We start from the raw sequence: 14,551 nt of genomic DNA, 5'->3' as shown, positions 1-14,551 counted from the left end.
TCTCTGAACCCTCTGCAATTTTCCAATAGCCTTTTCAAAATGTGGACACTGTATGAAGTATTCCAAGCGTGGTCTAACCAATGCTGTATACGGAGATCATTATCCTCCTGACTGTACATGTCTGAAATGCCCCTACTTCAGACGAGCAGCGGTAGAGAGAAATCCAGAGGCTCTGCATGAGTGCTCCTTCACGAATACTATATGGTGTCTCCCTATTGCTCTTAAAAGGAAAGGAACCGAAAATGCCATCACATTATTCCATACTTATTGTCTATCTACAATGTCCATATCAGATTTAAGATGTGATCACGCCCTCCCTGGAATAGCAAGAAGGGGATGAAAAGAGCAGATAGTCTGTACCAGTGGCCCCAAATTGCCATGGGGTGAAAAACAGAACCAGAACAGTAGTGTTCCTTTAAGATACAATCTAGAAAGCATATATCTCTTGCCACATGGAGGATATTAGAATGTTTCACCTAAATGTAGCTTAACATTTTCTTCTTACATTATACTGGAGTTTTGCTCTGAAGTAGGATCATAACTACAAATGTTCTCTTTGAGCAAACTGCCATTTGCTGGTGTCAAAGAGATGCCTCAAGCAGTGGGTCTGGCTTTGATGTAAGAGTCACAGGGGTTTCTCTCTTGAGGGTCACCCACAGTTTCAGACAGCCAGGAAAGGACGCACACAAAACATTCCATACATGCACGCCCAAAGTCGCAGTTCAGATTTCCCAGTCAGGCTTTTCAGCTTGCAGTTCTCCAGGGCATAGCCCTAGCACACCAGGTTTAGTTCACTCGGCATCCAGAAGTGGCCAATGTTTAAATTACCCCCATACCATCTAAGCAATTGCTTTTCTCTGGCCCTGCTCCGATTGGCCTCATTCTCTGCTTTCCTCAACAAGCCTCACCTGGCCTTTCAGGATTAAATCAGGGCAATTAGACCCAGTCTTTTCTGCCTAATTGTTGTTAAGGCAACCAGCCTTATTCCCACATGTCAGCACTCTTTGGGCTCGTAGGAAAGAAAAGGAAGTGTGAGAGGATCAGAAAAATGTTTCAGCATAAATAAACATAACAGAGAAGGGGGGGAAAACCAAGAGAAGATGATCTTTCAGACGCCATTCATAGCACATTCACTCAGTCACACCACAGGCAACATAAGTCTTTTAAACTGGAGAAACCAACCCCACAAAGTACCAGACCACCTGCCACTGCTGTGTTGTAAATTCTGCAATACTTAGTGATCAGTTTTCCAAACATTGGGCCAGATGAGTACAGCTCTGATTTACACCCGTTGAAGCGCCACCCCTAAATTTATATAATTCCTTCTAACTTCTCTTCTTACATATAAAATCTCAATAAAAAGGGAGAAGAGGAGGTTGTCTAAGCAGAAGCTGCTTTCTGAATAACAAGCTGTTTTCTTTCTGCTTAGTATAATACATTGTCACCAACAATAACAATTTTACAATAGGAAGCTGGCTGGTAATTTTGTTGATGATGAATGTGGTGGGGCACGACATACTGTTACTCATCTGTAGCTTATTGTCTATGGAATCCTGAAGACAGAAAACTTGTTTTGTCCGTAAATGAAGCAGATATTACCCAAAAGACAGATAGGTGTGGAGACAAAGAGCCAGTCTGGTATTACCTCATGTTTGGATCGCAGCTACAATTTACTAATAAGTTGTTATTTATAGAAGTGTGAAATAGAACATCTACATAGAGGGATGTTTATCAGAGTCAGTTTTGCGCTAGGAAGAGCAAGGCTGAGATTTTCAAATCAATTGATATTTTGAAATGAATGGGAAGTGCGTTTCCAAATCCTCTAGGCAGCCAGAGTGTTTCTAAATTAGTTTAATGTTCAGATAAGGTCCTTAGCTGTGGAGAGGGCTCTGCCACAAACCTGCTATGTGAACTTGGGCAAGTCACTTCCCCTCTGTATCTATTTAGTTTGTAAGCTCTTTGGAGAAGAGACTTCCTCTTAGTATGTGTTTGTACAGCGCCTAGCACCAGGGGGGTCTCATCTTAGGCACTGCCATCATACATACAAATAATACAGACCAAAAGCTCCATATAAGAGCTAAGTGGTTGTATTGGTAGCTGTATTGTCTGTAATGACCATTCTAAACAAAGAGCAGATATGGAGAGGAAGAGAAATGACATTTTCTTTCCTATTGAAACTTACAATCTGTTTTTTGTTGTTGTTTTTTAAAGGATGAACCAAGCTCTGGAATGGATCCTAATGCTAAACGACACCTTTGGAAAATCATCACTGAGGAAGTCCAGAACCAATGTTCCGTGATACTCACTTCCCACAGGTAGAGTTTACTGGCTGCCTTTATGCTTTATTAAGCCCAAACTAAAACTGCACTTTGGAACACCCTAGACCAGCGGTTCCCAAACTTGTTCCGCCGCTTGTTCAGGGAAAGCCCCTGCCGGGCCCGGCCGGTTTGTTTACCTGCCACGTCTGCAGGTTCGGCCGATCGCGGCTCCCAGTGGCCTCAGTTCGCTGCTCCAGGCCAATGAGAGCTGCTGGAAGCGGCGGCCAGTATGTCCCTTGGCCCGCCAAATTTCAGTGCCCCCAATGTTCCCTCGGTACTTGGAACTTTGGGGGCACTGAAATTTAAATACATTTCCAGTTCCAAGTTTTCCAAGTCTGTATAATGGACTGAATCCTAATTCTGAATCACAGCAGCAGAAAAATGTATCTGGATCTGCATTATGCTGCTTGAGCCCATCTTTAGTAACATGCACCTGCAATAACATGTAATAAGAAAATCCAGAAAGATCATCCAGGAAATGCTGAACACTTCCTGGAAATGTGTGATTGCTTTGCACTGAATGGATCCTTGGCCCAGGTCCTCAAAGATAATTAAGAGAGTTAAATGCCTAAATATCTTTATCTTTGAGGACCTGGGCCCTCCCTATTCTAGTGGAATAAGAGCCAGATAAAGATTTGAGGTGAGGTGATTAAGATGATGAGTTACAGGTTAATCTCCTGAGTAGCTCATGGGAAACCATTAATGTTCTGGCCATTAGAGTTTCTTTTATTCCCATTCAGTGACTGTATAGAGCATGGGTGGCCAAACTTACCGATCCTCTGAGCCACATATGACAATCTTCAGAAGTTTGAGAGTCCGGGCATGCCTGCAGGGGATTGGGGCTTCTGCCCCGCAGGAAGCATCTGCCGGGGCTTGGGGCTTCAGCTCCACTCCTGCTGAGGCCCCGAGCCATTGGAGGTGCACCCTGCCAGACTGAAGCCCCGAGACTCCCCTTCCCGACAGGGCAGAAGCCCCTACTCCACCACCCTGTTGTAAGGCAGAGGTCCTGAGCTCTCCCCCCCGCCCCCCACAGTGTGGTAGGTTGAGAATGGGGGAAGCAGGAGTGCTCAGCGAGCCGCACTTTAACTATAAAAGATGAGGCTCACGAGTCACAGTTTGGCCACTCCTGGAATAGAGTTTCTTTGTTTGCTTTTCAGCATGGAAGAATGTGAAGCTCTCTGTACCAGGCTGGCTATTATGGTGAATGGACGTTTCCAGTGCCTTGGCTCTTTGCAACATATTAAGACCAGGTCAGTAAAATGTATCTACTATCCTTTCACTGTATTGCATTTAGAGCCAGATGCCCAGCTAATGAACAACAGTGGAGCTCCACTGAAGGATGCTGATTTACGTCACCTGAGGATCTAGCTGTGTGTATTCAGGGCATTAACACGAAGCGAACAAACCCTGTACGTCACTGAAAGCCTTTCTGTCTTTTGTTTCTGAGAATCTGTGATAAATAATGGCAGGGGGCTGGCTGGCAAACGAGTTCTGTTTTGTGATAAATGTTGGGGTTTTGGCATTGGGTTTCATTCTGCAGCTGAACGAAGCCGAGGCTTTTCATCATGTCTGAGAGTGAGAGAGTCCCACCCCAGACTAGCCAACGCTCAGCTGTAGTGAGGGGGACCAAGTTCAAGGGCCTATTCCACAACAGGCAGATCAGGGTCTTGAACCAGGGTCACCCCATCCCAAGTGAGTGCTCTAGCCACTTGGCTTTTCTGGGGTTGGTTGGGAGTTCTCTCTCCCTCTCCCATCCACCCAGGACCTGAGAGCATTCTACAAATCGACACTTGCCAACAAAAAAACATTTTGTTAACAAACTGTCAACCGGCTCTCTCAATAATGCATGTTCTGCCTCCATGAAGCTTTTGTTCAGTGTTTGAGAGGCATGTTCCTCTACACAGATGACACAATAACTTGGTCGACTTTAATATGGAAATTAAAAACATATGATATTGATGAACTTCACAGCTTATTAATGATCACCCTGACTGGATTGCTGATCCAGATTTATTCCTAGCATGACGCTGTTGACCTCACTGGAGTTACTCGGGGGCTGGCTTTGTTTCACGAGAGCTTCCAGCAAGGCTACTTGACTCTCTTGTGTCTGTTCCGTACCTGCTGTGCAGCATGCATTCTGATTTTCTGTCTAGGTTTGGAAGAGGATTCACCGTGAAGATGCACTTGATGAGCAGCGAGGTCAGCACGGAGGCTCTGACGGAGTTAATGCAGTCCCACTTTCCAGATACGTGCCTGAAGGTAAGCAGGATAGATCAGACCATATGCTGGGGGAACTGAGAATGGAATCCCATATCAAACCTGTTATATTCACAATGGATATCTTGTAAGCTTCTTCTGACCACAGCTTTGACTCAGCAATAGCTGCCCAGAGCATTATGCTCTCAAAGCATAAGGGAATTGTACACCCAACTCCTTCTTCCAAAGCAGAGGCAAGGCTCAGATTTACAGAGCTGCCAAAAGGGTTTGGACACCGAGGTCCAATTAATTTCAATGGAATTAGAGCATCCAGATTTCCTAGGTGGCTTTAAAAACACAGCCAAATGGTAACAGTGAGCATGCAAGAGAGGAGTCTAATCTGGCAACTCCTTACTCACTTGAGTAATCCCACTGATGTCAGTGCTACAGAAGGCTGGAGTTAGAATCATAGAATATCAGGGTTGGAAGGGACCTCAGGAGGTCATCTAGTCCAACCCCCTGCTCAAAGCAGGACCAATCCCCAGCTAAATCATCCCAGCCAGGGCTTTGTCAAGCCTGACCTTAAAAATATCTAAGGAAGGAGATTCCACCACCTCCCTAGTTGTCTAGCTCCACTTGTTTTCAGTGGGAGCTGGGATTACTCAGTGCCTCTGGTGATAGAATTACATTGGCATCAAGGTGGAGTAACACAGTGTTGAAGCAGGACCAGCCAACCCTCTAGCGTAACGCCAACTTTCAAAGTCATCCATCCAAACGCTAGTCCGTCATGCACTTTAGTCTTCCCCAAAAGCCTAAGATAATAGAAGTTTTAGTTGGATCCTCACATAGATTCCAGAATATACCTGATATTTGTTGCACAACAATATTTCCCATGCAAGAAATTTCTTCTCCAGCTTTCTCAGTCTTCACTGAGGCTAGCTGACATTACAGAATGGACTAACTAGCACGTCAGCTGGGGAGTAGCTTTACCAGCCAGGAAAGAGAAATAAAGCTCCAAACCCCTGTTCCTCAGGGCTTGTTTATTGGCCACCAAAGAGTACCACAAACATAAAGCAACTCACTGGAAACACATGAGGCCAGCGGTCCTCAAAGTGTGCGTCATGACCCCAAACTGGGTTGAGACCCCATTTGGATTGGGTCACCAGGGCAGAAAGACCCAGCCCAGAGCTCTGGAGTTGGTGGTGGGGCTGAAACCCTAGCCCGCAGCTTCAGAGGCGGCAGTGGGGGGCTGAAGCACTTCTTATTTAAAATACTAACTATTCTGAGTCACCCAGGGCACTGGGGTTCGTGTAGTAATTTTTTTTGTCAGAATGGGGTCACGGTGTAATGAAGTTTGAGAACTGCTGCACTAGGCAGTCATTGCCCATAGGCTTTTCTCACTTGAGTGAGTCAGAAAGGGAGAAGACAGATCCTCCCCCTTAATTCCGTTTTGAGTCAGCTTCCCCTACCTTTTTATACTACACCCAAGCAGCTGTATGGCCTGCCGGGACCTTTTACAGGTGGCAGTGACTTGACTTTGTCACTCTGCTCTTGTTCCCACAGGACCGGCATCTCAACATGGTGGAATATCACGTGCCCATCTCCGCAGGAGGAGTAGCAAACATATTTCATCTTCTGGAAACCAACAAAATAGCCTTCAAAATCAGGCACTTCTCAGTGAGTCAAACCACTCTAGAGGAGGTAAGAAATTCAGCATACGTTTCAGACATGAACTGATTAACAGACACATTGGACCACATATTGAAAGGGGCTTCATTCCGCTTGCCTTTTGAGTGTGCACATCTGTACGTGCATCTTCTCGCACTTCTGTCTCCAGATGCGTATGGTAGCGCTGGTAAAATGCATAAGCAAAGTTGTGTGTGACACACATGAAAACATGGCACAAAGGACTTAGTCTGCCCTCAGTCACGCCGGTTCAGTACTGTTGATTTCAGTGGGACTATATAAGTGTAAATGAAGGCAGAATTTCAACCCACATTTTTCCGAAGTGAAGAGTGGTCTTGTGGTTAGGGACCCAGGCTGGCAGTCAGGAGCTGTGGCTTCAGTACCTGGCCCTGCCATTGACTTCAGAAGTTATTCACTCTCTCTCTCTGTGCTTCATTCCCTATCAGTAAAATGATAATATTCCTTTCTCCCAGCTTTTGCTTGTCTATTTAGACTGCCAGCTCTTTGGCTGCTCTTTTCTTAGTATGAACTAGATCTTCAACTGATGTAGGTTGCCATAGCTTCATGAACTTCAGTGAAGCTGCGTCAACGTATGCCAGCTGAGGATCTGCCTCTATATAGTTATATAGTGAGGCCCCGATCTCAGGTGGGGCATCTAGATTCTGTTGTAATACTCATTTTGTTTATGATTGTTTGTAATGTGGGTGCCATAGTTACATTCCCTCCATTTCCACTTCAAAACTTTTTTCACCAGTATACAATATTGTAGGAGAAACCCAAGTTTAAGGGCTACCTTGAGTTAGGCCTGCTTGGACCATCCCATTGGCAGGGGATAGCTGGAGCACTAGGCTCTGCAGTCATGCCCCCAAGATGACCCACTTTTAGTCCCGGTGGTGTGGTGGAGCTATCTAGTTTTTATGCCACCTGGCGATTCCTCTGTGACAGGTGAATCCTCAGCTGATCCGATAGGGCAGCTGTCCAGCCCCTTTGTACTAGCAGAGTAGTGCAAAGTGAATGGATCTGGAAGCAAAACTATTACCCTGCAATCCTAGATACAATTCTGAGAGTGAATTGTGTGTGTAGATGTGTGTAATAGGGTGTGTGTGTGTAGAATGGAAGGGTGTGTGTATATAATGTAGATGTGTGTGTGTGTGTGTATATATATAGGATTGCGCATGTACACCATATAAATATATAGGTAGATGTGTGTATATAGGTATACATGTGTATATATAAAATATACATTAAAGCTGGGCTTTGCAAAGCAGCCCCAGACATGTAAGTGCCCCAATCCCATTTGAGACCTAGGTTTCTCAGACTCCTTTTGGAAATCCCATCCCAACCACAGAATCCCTCCCTCCCAGGGCTATGGTCCATAGGAAAAAAAGGCTTTTTTGGCAATTTCTTGACTTATTTTTTTAGGTTTGTCACATAACCAATATTTTCCTTTAAACTTTTAGGTTTTCATCAACTTTGCCAAAGATCAGACTGGGGCTGACAATGCAGATGCGAGTACAGATGTAGGCTCAGACTGCTCGGATACAAGTAGCCAAGATACCAACATAAGCGCCATCTGTTAAAGGGATATTGCGGTGTTAAAAAAAAATGTATTTTTCTAAACAATGGGTTTTTTTACTTATTTTGTTATTAGCAACCTGGTAAACATGTAAAACTGGCATGTCAGATTGGTCTTGCCCCAGTCTTACAGTTCTTGTTCTAGGTTTATTTTATATCTATATTGCAAAGTTGGTGACATCTCCTGATACTTGCTGTTCAAATACGCTGGAAGCTCTTCGCCATTGGCTGTCACCAAGAAGAACAGTGGGGGATAGAGCAGAGCGGCTGCTCTGGAGTCAGGAACGTAAGTGAGAAGAAGGACGGGACAGTCGTTCGGACGCTAGCTGGGCCCTCAGGAAACCCGCGGTTCAATGTCCTACTTTGCCACAGACTTCCTGTGCGACCTTGAGCAAGTCACTTGAAATGTCAGTCAAATGGGGGGATCACAACACTTTCCTGCCCCCCAGAGGTGTTGTGAGTCTAGATACATTAAAGGTGGTGATTCTCCAGCAATGGAGTCCATCTTAGATAGCTATGTAAAGCTTTTCTCTGTATGTGGATTATGTCAGTATTAATACAGTTATTTAAAATCCATGCTTCCTGTTGTTTTTGTTTGTTTCTGTAGTTTGCACCAACTCTACATGACCCCTAGTACAAATCTCCTGGTCCCACGCAATTTTCCCCTACCAATACTCCACAACTCTGCAAACCCAACAGCTTGACCACAGGAAGCATTGTACCGAGCAATATTGCCCAGTCACACTCCAATTTAATCACCACCTCTCTGCCACCAACTGAAACACGTTAACCCGGCCTCTCCCAGAACAACCAATCACCCAATCCCTGCAGAACTCCGCCAGGTTTATCCCTCACCCCACAGGGACGACACCTCCTGGAGGACAGTGCTTCCCAGCTGGGGTGCTGCACTTCACGCTGCCAATTGCTCTGTCTTCCCCTTTGGCCTGGGAGGTTCAGCAGTATTCAGGGCCTGGCAGGGTTGTTTCCGCGAGGGTGAGAAATCAGTGCTGAGTCAGGTATAGTCTTATTTATTTCTCCTCCCCGCCCCCAAAAAAACACAAAAAAACCTTACACAAAGTCCTGTTGATCTGAGTCCAGTAGAAACAAACAGGAGCAGGCTGTTTCCTTGCTCAGACATCCCCAAGTCTACCTCTCAAGCGAGCTCTGTGCACAAGCAGCCCTGTCTCTCTGCTTCCTCTTGGGGTCATGCCCACAAATCCTTCTGGCTTTTGCCTTCACCACACACAACCTGCTAATGATATCCTAGCCGCTGCATTTGCAAACAGAGAAACTCCTCCCTCCCACAGCTTAGCTCAGCTCTGCCATGCCACCTATTACTTTGGGTTATCTCCCAGTTGTCTGCAGCTGCTGTTACGTCATTGGCTTTAATGAGGCTTGTGACTGGATCTAAGATCCTGCTGATTGACAGCCATTAGCACCTTTCAGCAGAAAAACAGGTTAAAAACCCCAGCATTGGATCTCACTGCTATTTTCCAAGAGTAGTTGGTGTTCAAATGAGGTCAGAGAATATTATACCTGTATTATTTATTTGTATTTCCATAGCATTGAGGAGCCCCAGCCATGGACCAGACCCCATTCTGCTAGGTGCTAAACAAACACAGAGCCAAAAGGTGGTCCCTGCCCCCGGCGAGCTTGCAACTGAAATACTGGTGTTGTTGTACGAAAGGGGATCCCCAATAAAGCTGTGTGAAGCCTCCATTGCAAAATCTGAAATGACGTGAACCTCGCTTGGTTTCAGGGTCACGTACAACATTCAAACGGGGGGGGGGGGGGTTGTTCAAACTCATTTTGGGCCAAGGGAAAATTTGATGAGACCTGTGATATATTTTACTTTGATCTTTAGGGAATGAGTTTCCCTAGTTCAAGTTTGATTTTGAGGCTTGTTGCAAAAGTCACACAGGGGCAGGTATTGTTCATAACTAGTGTGTTCAGGATCATATTGTGGGCTTCAGCCTCATGTAGTTTGGTTGGTCCAGAAAGGTCATTGTCTACCCTTGATCTTTGTGCAAACTTCCTGCTGACATCACTGGGTTTCAATGGTAGCAGCTGGCCCTAAATTTAGAACCCAACCCACTGATCATAATTAAAACAGGAATTCAGTCCTTTCTACAGAACGCACTTCACACCCTTAACTTAGAAGTAACTGAAAATGCCGCCAAAGCATTCGTTGTAACTTTTATTTATTATTGTTGCTTCTGCCCTGTAAAAGGCTGCCTTTTCTCATTTTCATGGCATGTATTATACAGATCTTGGATGAAATTAGTCTTGTCTTTGATGGAGGTCTTGCTTTCTCTGCAAAGGATTCAAAGCATGTCTACGATTTAAAACCTATCTGGAATTCCAATCAGAGTATTATTTTATTATGTCAATTGCTTTGTATGCTGCCCCTGGAAGATGGATCTTCAATGCTGTGTCCAGATGTACTTTATATTTAACTGCGAGAGGCTGCGATACAGAGATGCTTGTGTTTCTTTAGATTGTACAGATCAAAAAAAAGGGGAAATGATTCTTTAGAATACTTCAGCAAGTTTTAGTGGGCTTTTTTTAAAGGCAGAACTTTGAGTTTCTATCCAAGTCTAGCCATTGTACCTGATGGGCCAGGGGTACGATATATACTTAGAACTTGGTGGTAAAAGTAAAATGTCTGTTACCTCAGTCAAATCTGTAGGTATCAGTCCAAACAAGCAAAAGTTACACGCTTCAAGTAGTTTATTGGTAAACCTTGGAGAGGTGGTTTGAATTGTTTTGGCAAATAGATCAGACAGATTATAACAGATACAGCCCAGATCTGTGTTAGCTTTTCTGTGGCTTCCTGCAGAGCCCCCACGCCACAAGCACAGCTGTCTCTGACTCCTGCAGATCCCTCTGGATCTACCCATGACTTTCTCTGGTGGAGGAAAACTCCAACCTTCCTCTCAATGGAATGATATGGGAGACTCTGTCAGAGGACCTGTTCAAATCCACCATAGAGATTTCTTTTCGCTACACTGATGGGAGGGCATACTCTGGTCTCACGTTTGGTTGGGAATAAGAGAGAAACTGAGATGCCAATTGATAAAAATTCTGACTTTAAAATCACCTGACAAGCCTGAATTTTGCCCAGGCAATATCAGGATAATATGGACTATTATATTTTGGTGCTTTAAATGCCAATCTCTTTAATTGACACAAATGGACTCATCAAAATGGGACAGTGAGCAATTAATGTGTGACTTACATTGCAATGGAATCCTACACACTTTAACCACTTATCGGTCAGCACGAGTCTATTTTCATGCAAACTGGTGGCTAGTTTATGATGAGGTGTGGGGATCAGTCCATGCTGACAGTGTTGGAAAATAACAGGTGACTTGATCTGAGGAATCACTCTGCTTATTTGCAGGTACATTTTCTCTCATTCTGTCTCCGTTTAAACCCCTAGCTCCCACTTTTCCCTTTATAATATCCTCTTGAGAGGGCTAGATTTTCAGAAGAGCCTGGTGGTAGATTGTCAAGGACTCAGCACCTGAGCTGGTTGGGAATGTTTCGATGAAACGTGTTTTCACTGGAAAATGGCAGCTTGTCAAACGGAAACTTTTTGCAGAAATATATTGGTCTTGACAAAAAATTTTGTTGGGAAGTTTTCTCAGATTGAGAGCGGACTGTCTGCTCCAAAGGAGCGAGCAACCAGAATAGCCAATAGCCCAGTGGTTAGGGATCTTACCTGGGCAGCGGGAGAGTGGGTTAAAGACACTGCTCAGAATCAAAGAAGGAACTTGAGCCTGTGTCTCCCCCTGTCGGGGTGAGTCCCCAGCTGCAAAGTGCAACAGCTCCAACAGAGGAGTGTGAGAATGCCTCTACAACCCAGTGGCTAAGGCACTCATCTGATGTGGGAGACCCCCCACTTCAAGCCCCAGCTCTGTCTGATGCACTCCCTGCTTTGCACCCATGATTACAGGCAGGTTTTCAAAAAAGCCCCTCTCCCATTGAGGCACCTACATAAGGGCAGCCGGCAGCTCCCGGGGCGACACTTGTGGCCAAATGTCCCCAAGCGTTCAGCACCCGATGTGCATCCGAGAGGCCGAGCTCTGATTCCGGCCCCTGAATGGAAGCTAAGCTCTTCTGAAAAGCTGGCCCCCGTTATGCCTTTTTGGTTTGTCTCCGAGGGAGAAGGAGCTGCCTGAGTACCACGGCTCATCAGCTCTCTGTGGGTGTGAGATGAACTCCGAGAGCAGGCCTTTGACCTCTGCTCACTCACACATTATCTTTTCAGCCTTCATAATGCCAGCCGATTTTTCAGAGAGTAAAGACAAGTCCCTGTTGGATGGAGTATGTGGCTTATACATGCTAATTAGAACTGCATGGTCCTCAACTGGGCTTAATTTGAGAAGGCTCCTGAAAATTACAGAGGAAAGTGAAAAGCAGTCATACACTACGTAACGGCTAAAATAGTCTGGGGCCAGGGAGTCAAGTAGGAATTTTATAATTAGTTATGTGGAGTTGTGAGACTGATTCAAATCAATTTCATAATTGGCAACGTGGAGTTAGAGACACTGGCTCAAATCTCTTTCCTGTCTCTGTTAAATTAAACACTTTGGGGAGCTGTTTATTTTGTGACACAGCTCCAGGCTCAGACTTTGCAGATGAAGCTTCTGCTTTTAGCAGAGACATTGAATTCTGCTACTGTGTCTTCCATCTTCCTGGATCCAAATGCAAGGCCTTTATCTGAATGAGGCTGACTTCAGCAATGGGGTGAAATAGATGGCACCTGAGTGGTAAATTTGCAAAGTGAAGTTCATGCCAGCAAGGAAAACATCAGTCAAAGGGCACCATCCAATGAACATCTCTGATTTGCCTCTAGTTAGAATATAAAATCAAACTCTAGTGGGTTTTTTGTTGTTGTTGTTTATTTGCTTACTTGCTTGTGTAAGAAAAACTAGCTTTTGTGTCATTTCAGCATGTGACTAATTTTACCCACATGAGTAGTTGGACTGACGTGTCATTGGGACTTCATGTGTGTAAATTACTCATTGGCAGGCTCAAGCATGTAGCAACAAGTTCCCAACTCAGACCCCAGGCCTGCAAACACACGGGTGTGTAATTTTATTCATGTGAATAATGCAACTGGCATTAATGGGATTACTTATGTGAATAAGATTTCTCCTGGGATAAACTGTTTGCAAGCTCAGAGCCTTAGCTGATAATACTGTCACCAAGATTTTCAAAAATGGGTGCCTAAAGTTAAATGACTTATGTCCCTATGTAGGCCCCTAAAGAAATGGCTGGGTTTTTCAAAGTACTGAGCAACCTGCAGGACCCTTTGAATTCAGAGGAGCTTCAGACAGTTTATTTAGGCACCTAAAGAAGGATTTAGAAGCCTTATTTTATGCCTCCTGTCATAAATATAAAGGAAAGGGTAATAAACACCTTTAAAATCCCTCCTGGCCAGAGGAAAAATCCTTTCACCTGTAAAGGGTTAAGAAGCTAGGATAACCTCGCTGGCACCGGACCAAAATGACCAATGAGGAAACAAGATACCTTCAAAGCTGCGGGGAGGGAGAAACAAAGTCTCTCTCTCTGTCTGTGTGATGCTTTTGCTGGGGACAGAACAGGAATGGAGTCTTAGAACTTGGTAAATAATCTAGCTCAATATGCGTTAGATTATGATTTCTTTAAATGGCTGAGGAAATAAGCTGTGCTGAATAGAATGGATATTCCTGTTTTTGTGTCTTTTTGTAACTTAAGGTTTTGCCTAGAGGGGTTCTCTATGTTTTGAATCTAATTACCCTATAAGGTATTTACCATCCTGATTTTACAGAGGTGATTCTTTTTACTTTTTTTTCTATTAAAATTCTTCTTTTAAGAACCTGATTGCTTTTTCATTGTTCTTAAGATCCAAGGGTTTGGGTCTGTGGTCACCTATGCAAATTGGTGAGGATTTTTTATCAAACCTTCTCCAGGAAAGGGGGTGTAAGATTTGGGAGGATTTTGGGGGGAAAGGCGTTTCCAAACGAACTCGTTCCCAGTAACTGGTGTTAGACGTTTGGTAGTGGCAGCGAAAGTCCAAGGGCAAAAGGTAAAAGAGTTTGTACCTTGGGGAAGTTTTAACCTAAGCTGGTAAAAGTAAGCTTAGGAGGTTTTCATGCAAGTCCCCACATCTATACCCTAGAGTTCAGAGTGGGGAAGGAACCTTGACACCCCCATTTTTAAAAGTCTCAGGCTAGAGGTTGTTTAGCCTGCTGCCAGATCCCCAGCAAATGTAAATTGACATAGCTCCACTAAAGTCAAGTGATCCAGAACAATTTACACCATCAGAGGATTTGGCCCAGTTTGAGGTTTAATTACATAATAATTTGCAATAACATTTTTTATTAAATTAATAAAAAAGTTGACTTCAACTGATTCTTAGTATTAAAACGTATAAAAATGTGGATTAGATAGGAAATGTAAAAATTGTTTGAGTCACATTTTTGCTTAAAGCAGTCGAAAAAAATTACAGGACATGTCCTCAGATGGTATAATTCAGCGTAGTGCAACTGAAATCATTATGCTGATTTATACCAGCTGACGAGCTGACTCTAGGATTTTTTTATGAACAGAGAAAACTTTAAGTGTCTGCACTTAATAGAGGCAATAGGTTTCGTAAATGGGCTGCACACAAAAAAAGATCATTGGAAGGCAACTGAACATAGGATGGGGGTTTTTTTTGGTTTTTTTTCTACTGGACAATAGCTGTGATCTTGTCATGTAACAAAATACGAACAGAGTATTTAAAA

The 14,551-nt window shown here is 44.1% G+C and overlaps 1 protein-coding gene across 1 annotated transcript in view; it reads left to right on the top strand.

Moving 5' to 3' along the window:
* Nucleotides 1-8,325, top strand: part of ABCA12 (ATP binding cassette subfamily A member 12) — a 90,410-nt gene extending 82,085 nt beyond the window's left edge. Inside the window, exons 41-45 of the mRNA XM_078848028.1 lie at nucleotides 2,212-2,315; nucleotides 3,476-3,568; nucleotides 4,472-4,577; nucleotides 6,078-6,215; nucleotides 7,661-8,325. Coding sequence (XP_078704154.1) covers nucleotides 2,212-2,315; nucleotides 3,476-3,568; nucleotides 4,472-4,577; nucleotides 6,078-6,215; nucleotides 7,661-7,780 — 561 coding nt within the window. The 3' untranslated portion in view covers nucleotides 7,781-8,325. The remainder of the gene's footprint in view (nucleotides 1-2,211; nucleotides 2,316-3,475; nucleotides 3,569-4,471; nucleotides 4,578-6,077; nucleotides 6,216-7,660) is intronic.
* Nucleotides 8,326-14,551: the final 6,226 nt, after the last annotated feature.

This window comes from Lepidochelys kempii, chromosome 11, assembly GCF_965140285.1.
Source record: "Lepidochelys kempii isolate rLepKem1 chromosome 11, rLepKem1.hap1, whole genome shotgun sequence".
NCBI classification, from domain to species: domain Eukaryota; kingdom Metazoa; phylum Chordata; order Testudines; family Cheloniidae; genus Lepidochelys; species Lepidochelys kempii.
Note: the sequence above shows the minus strand (reverse complement) of the source record. Positions and strands in the feature narration are given on the sequence as shown.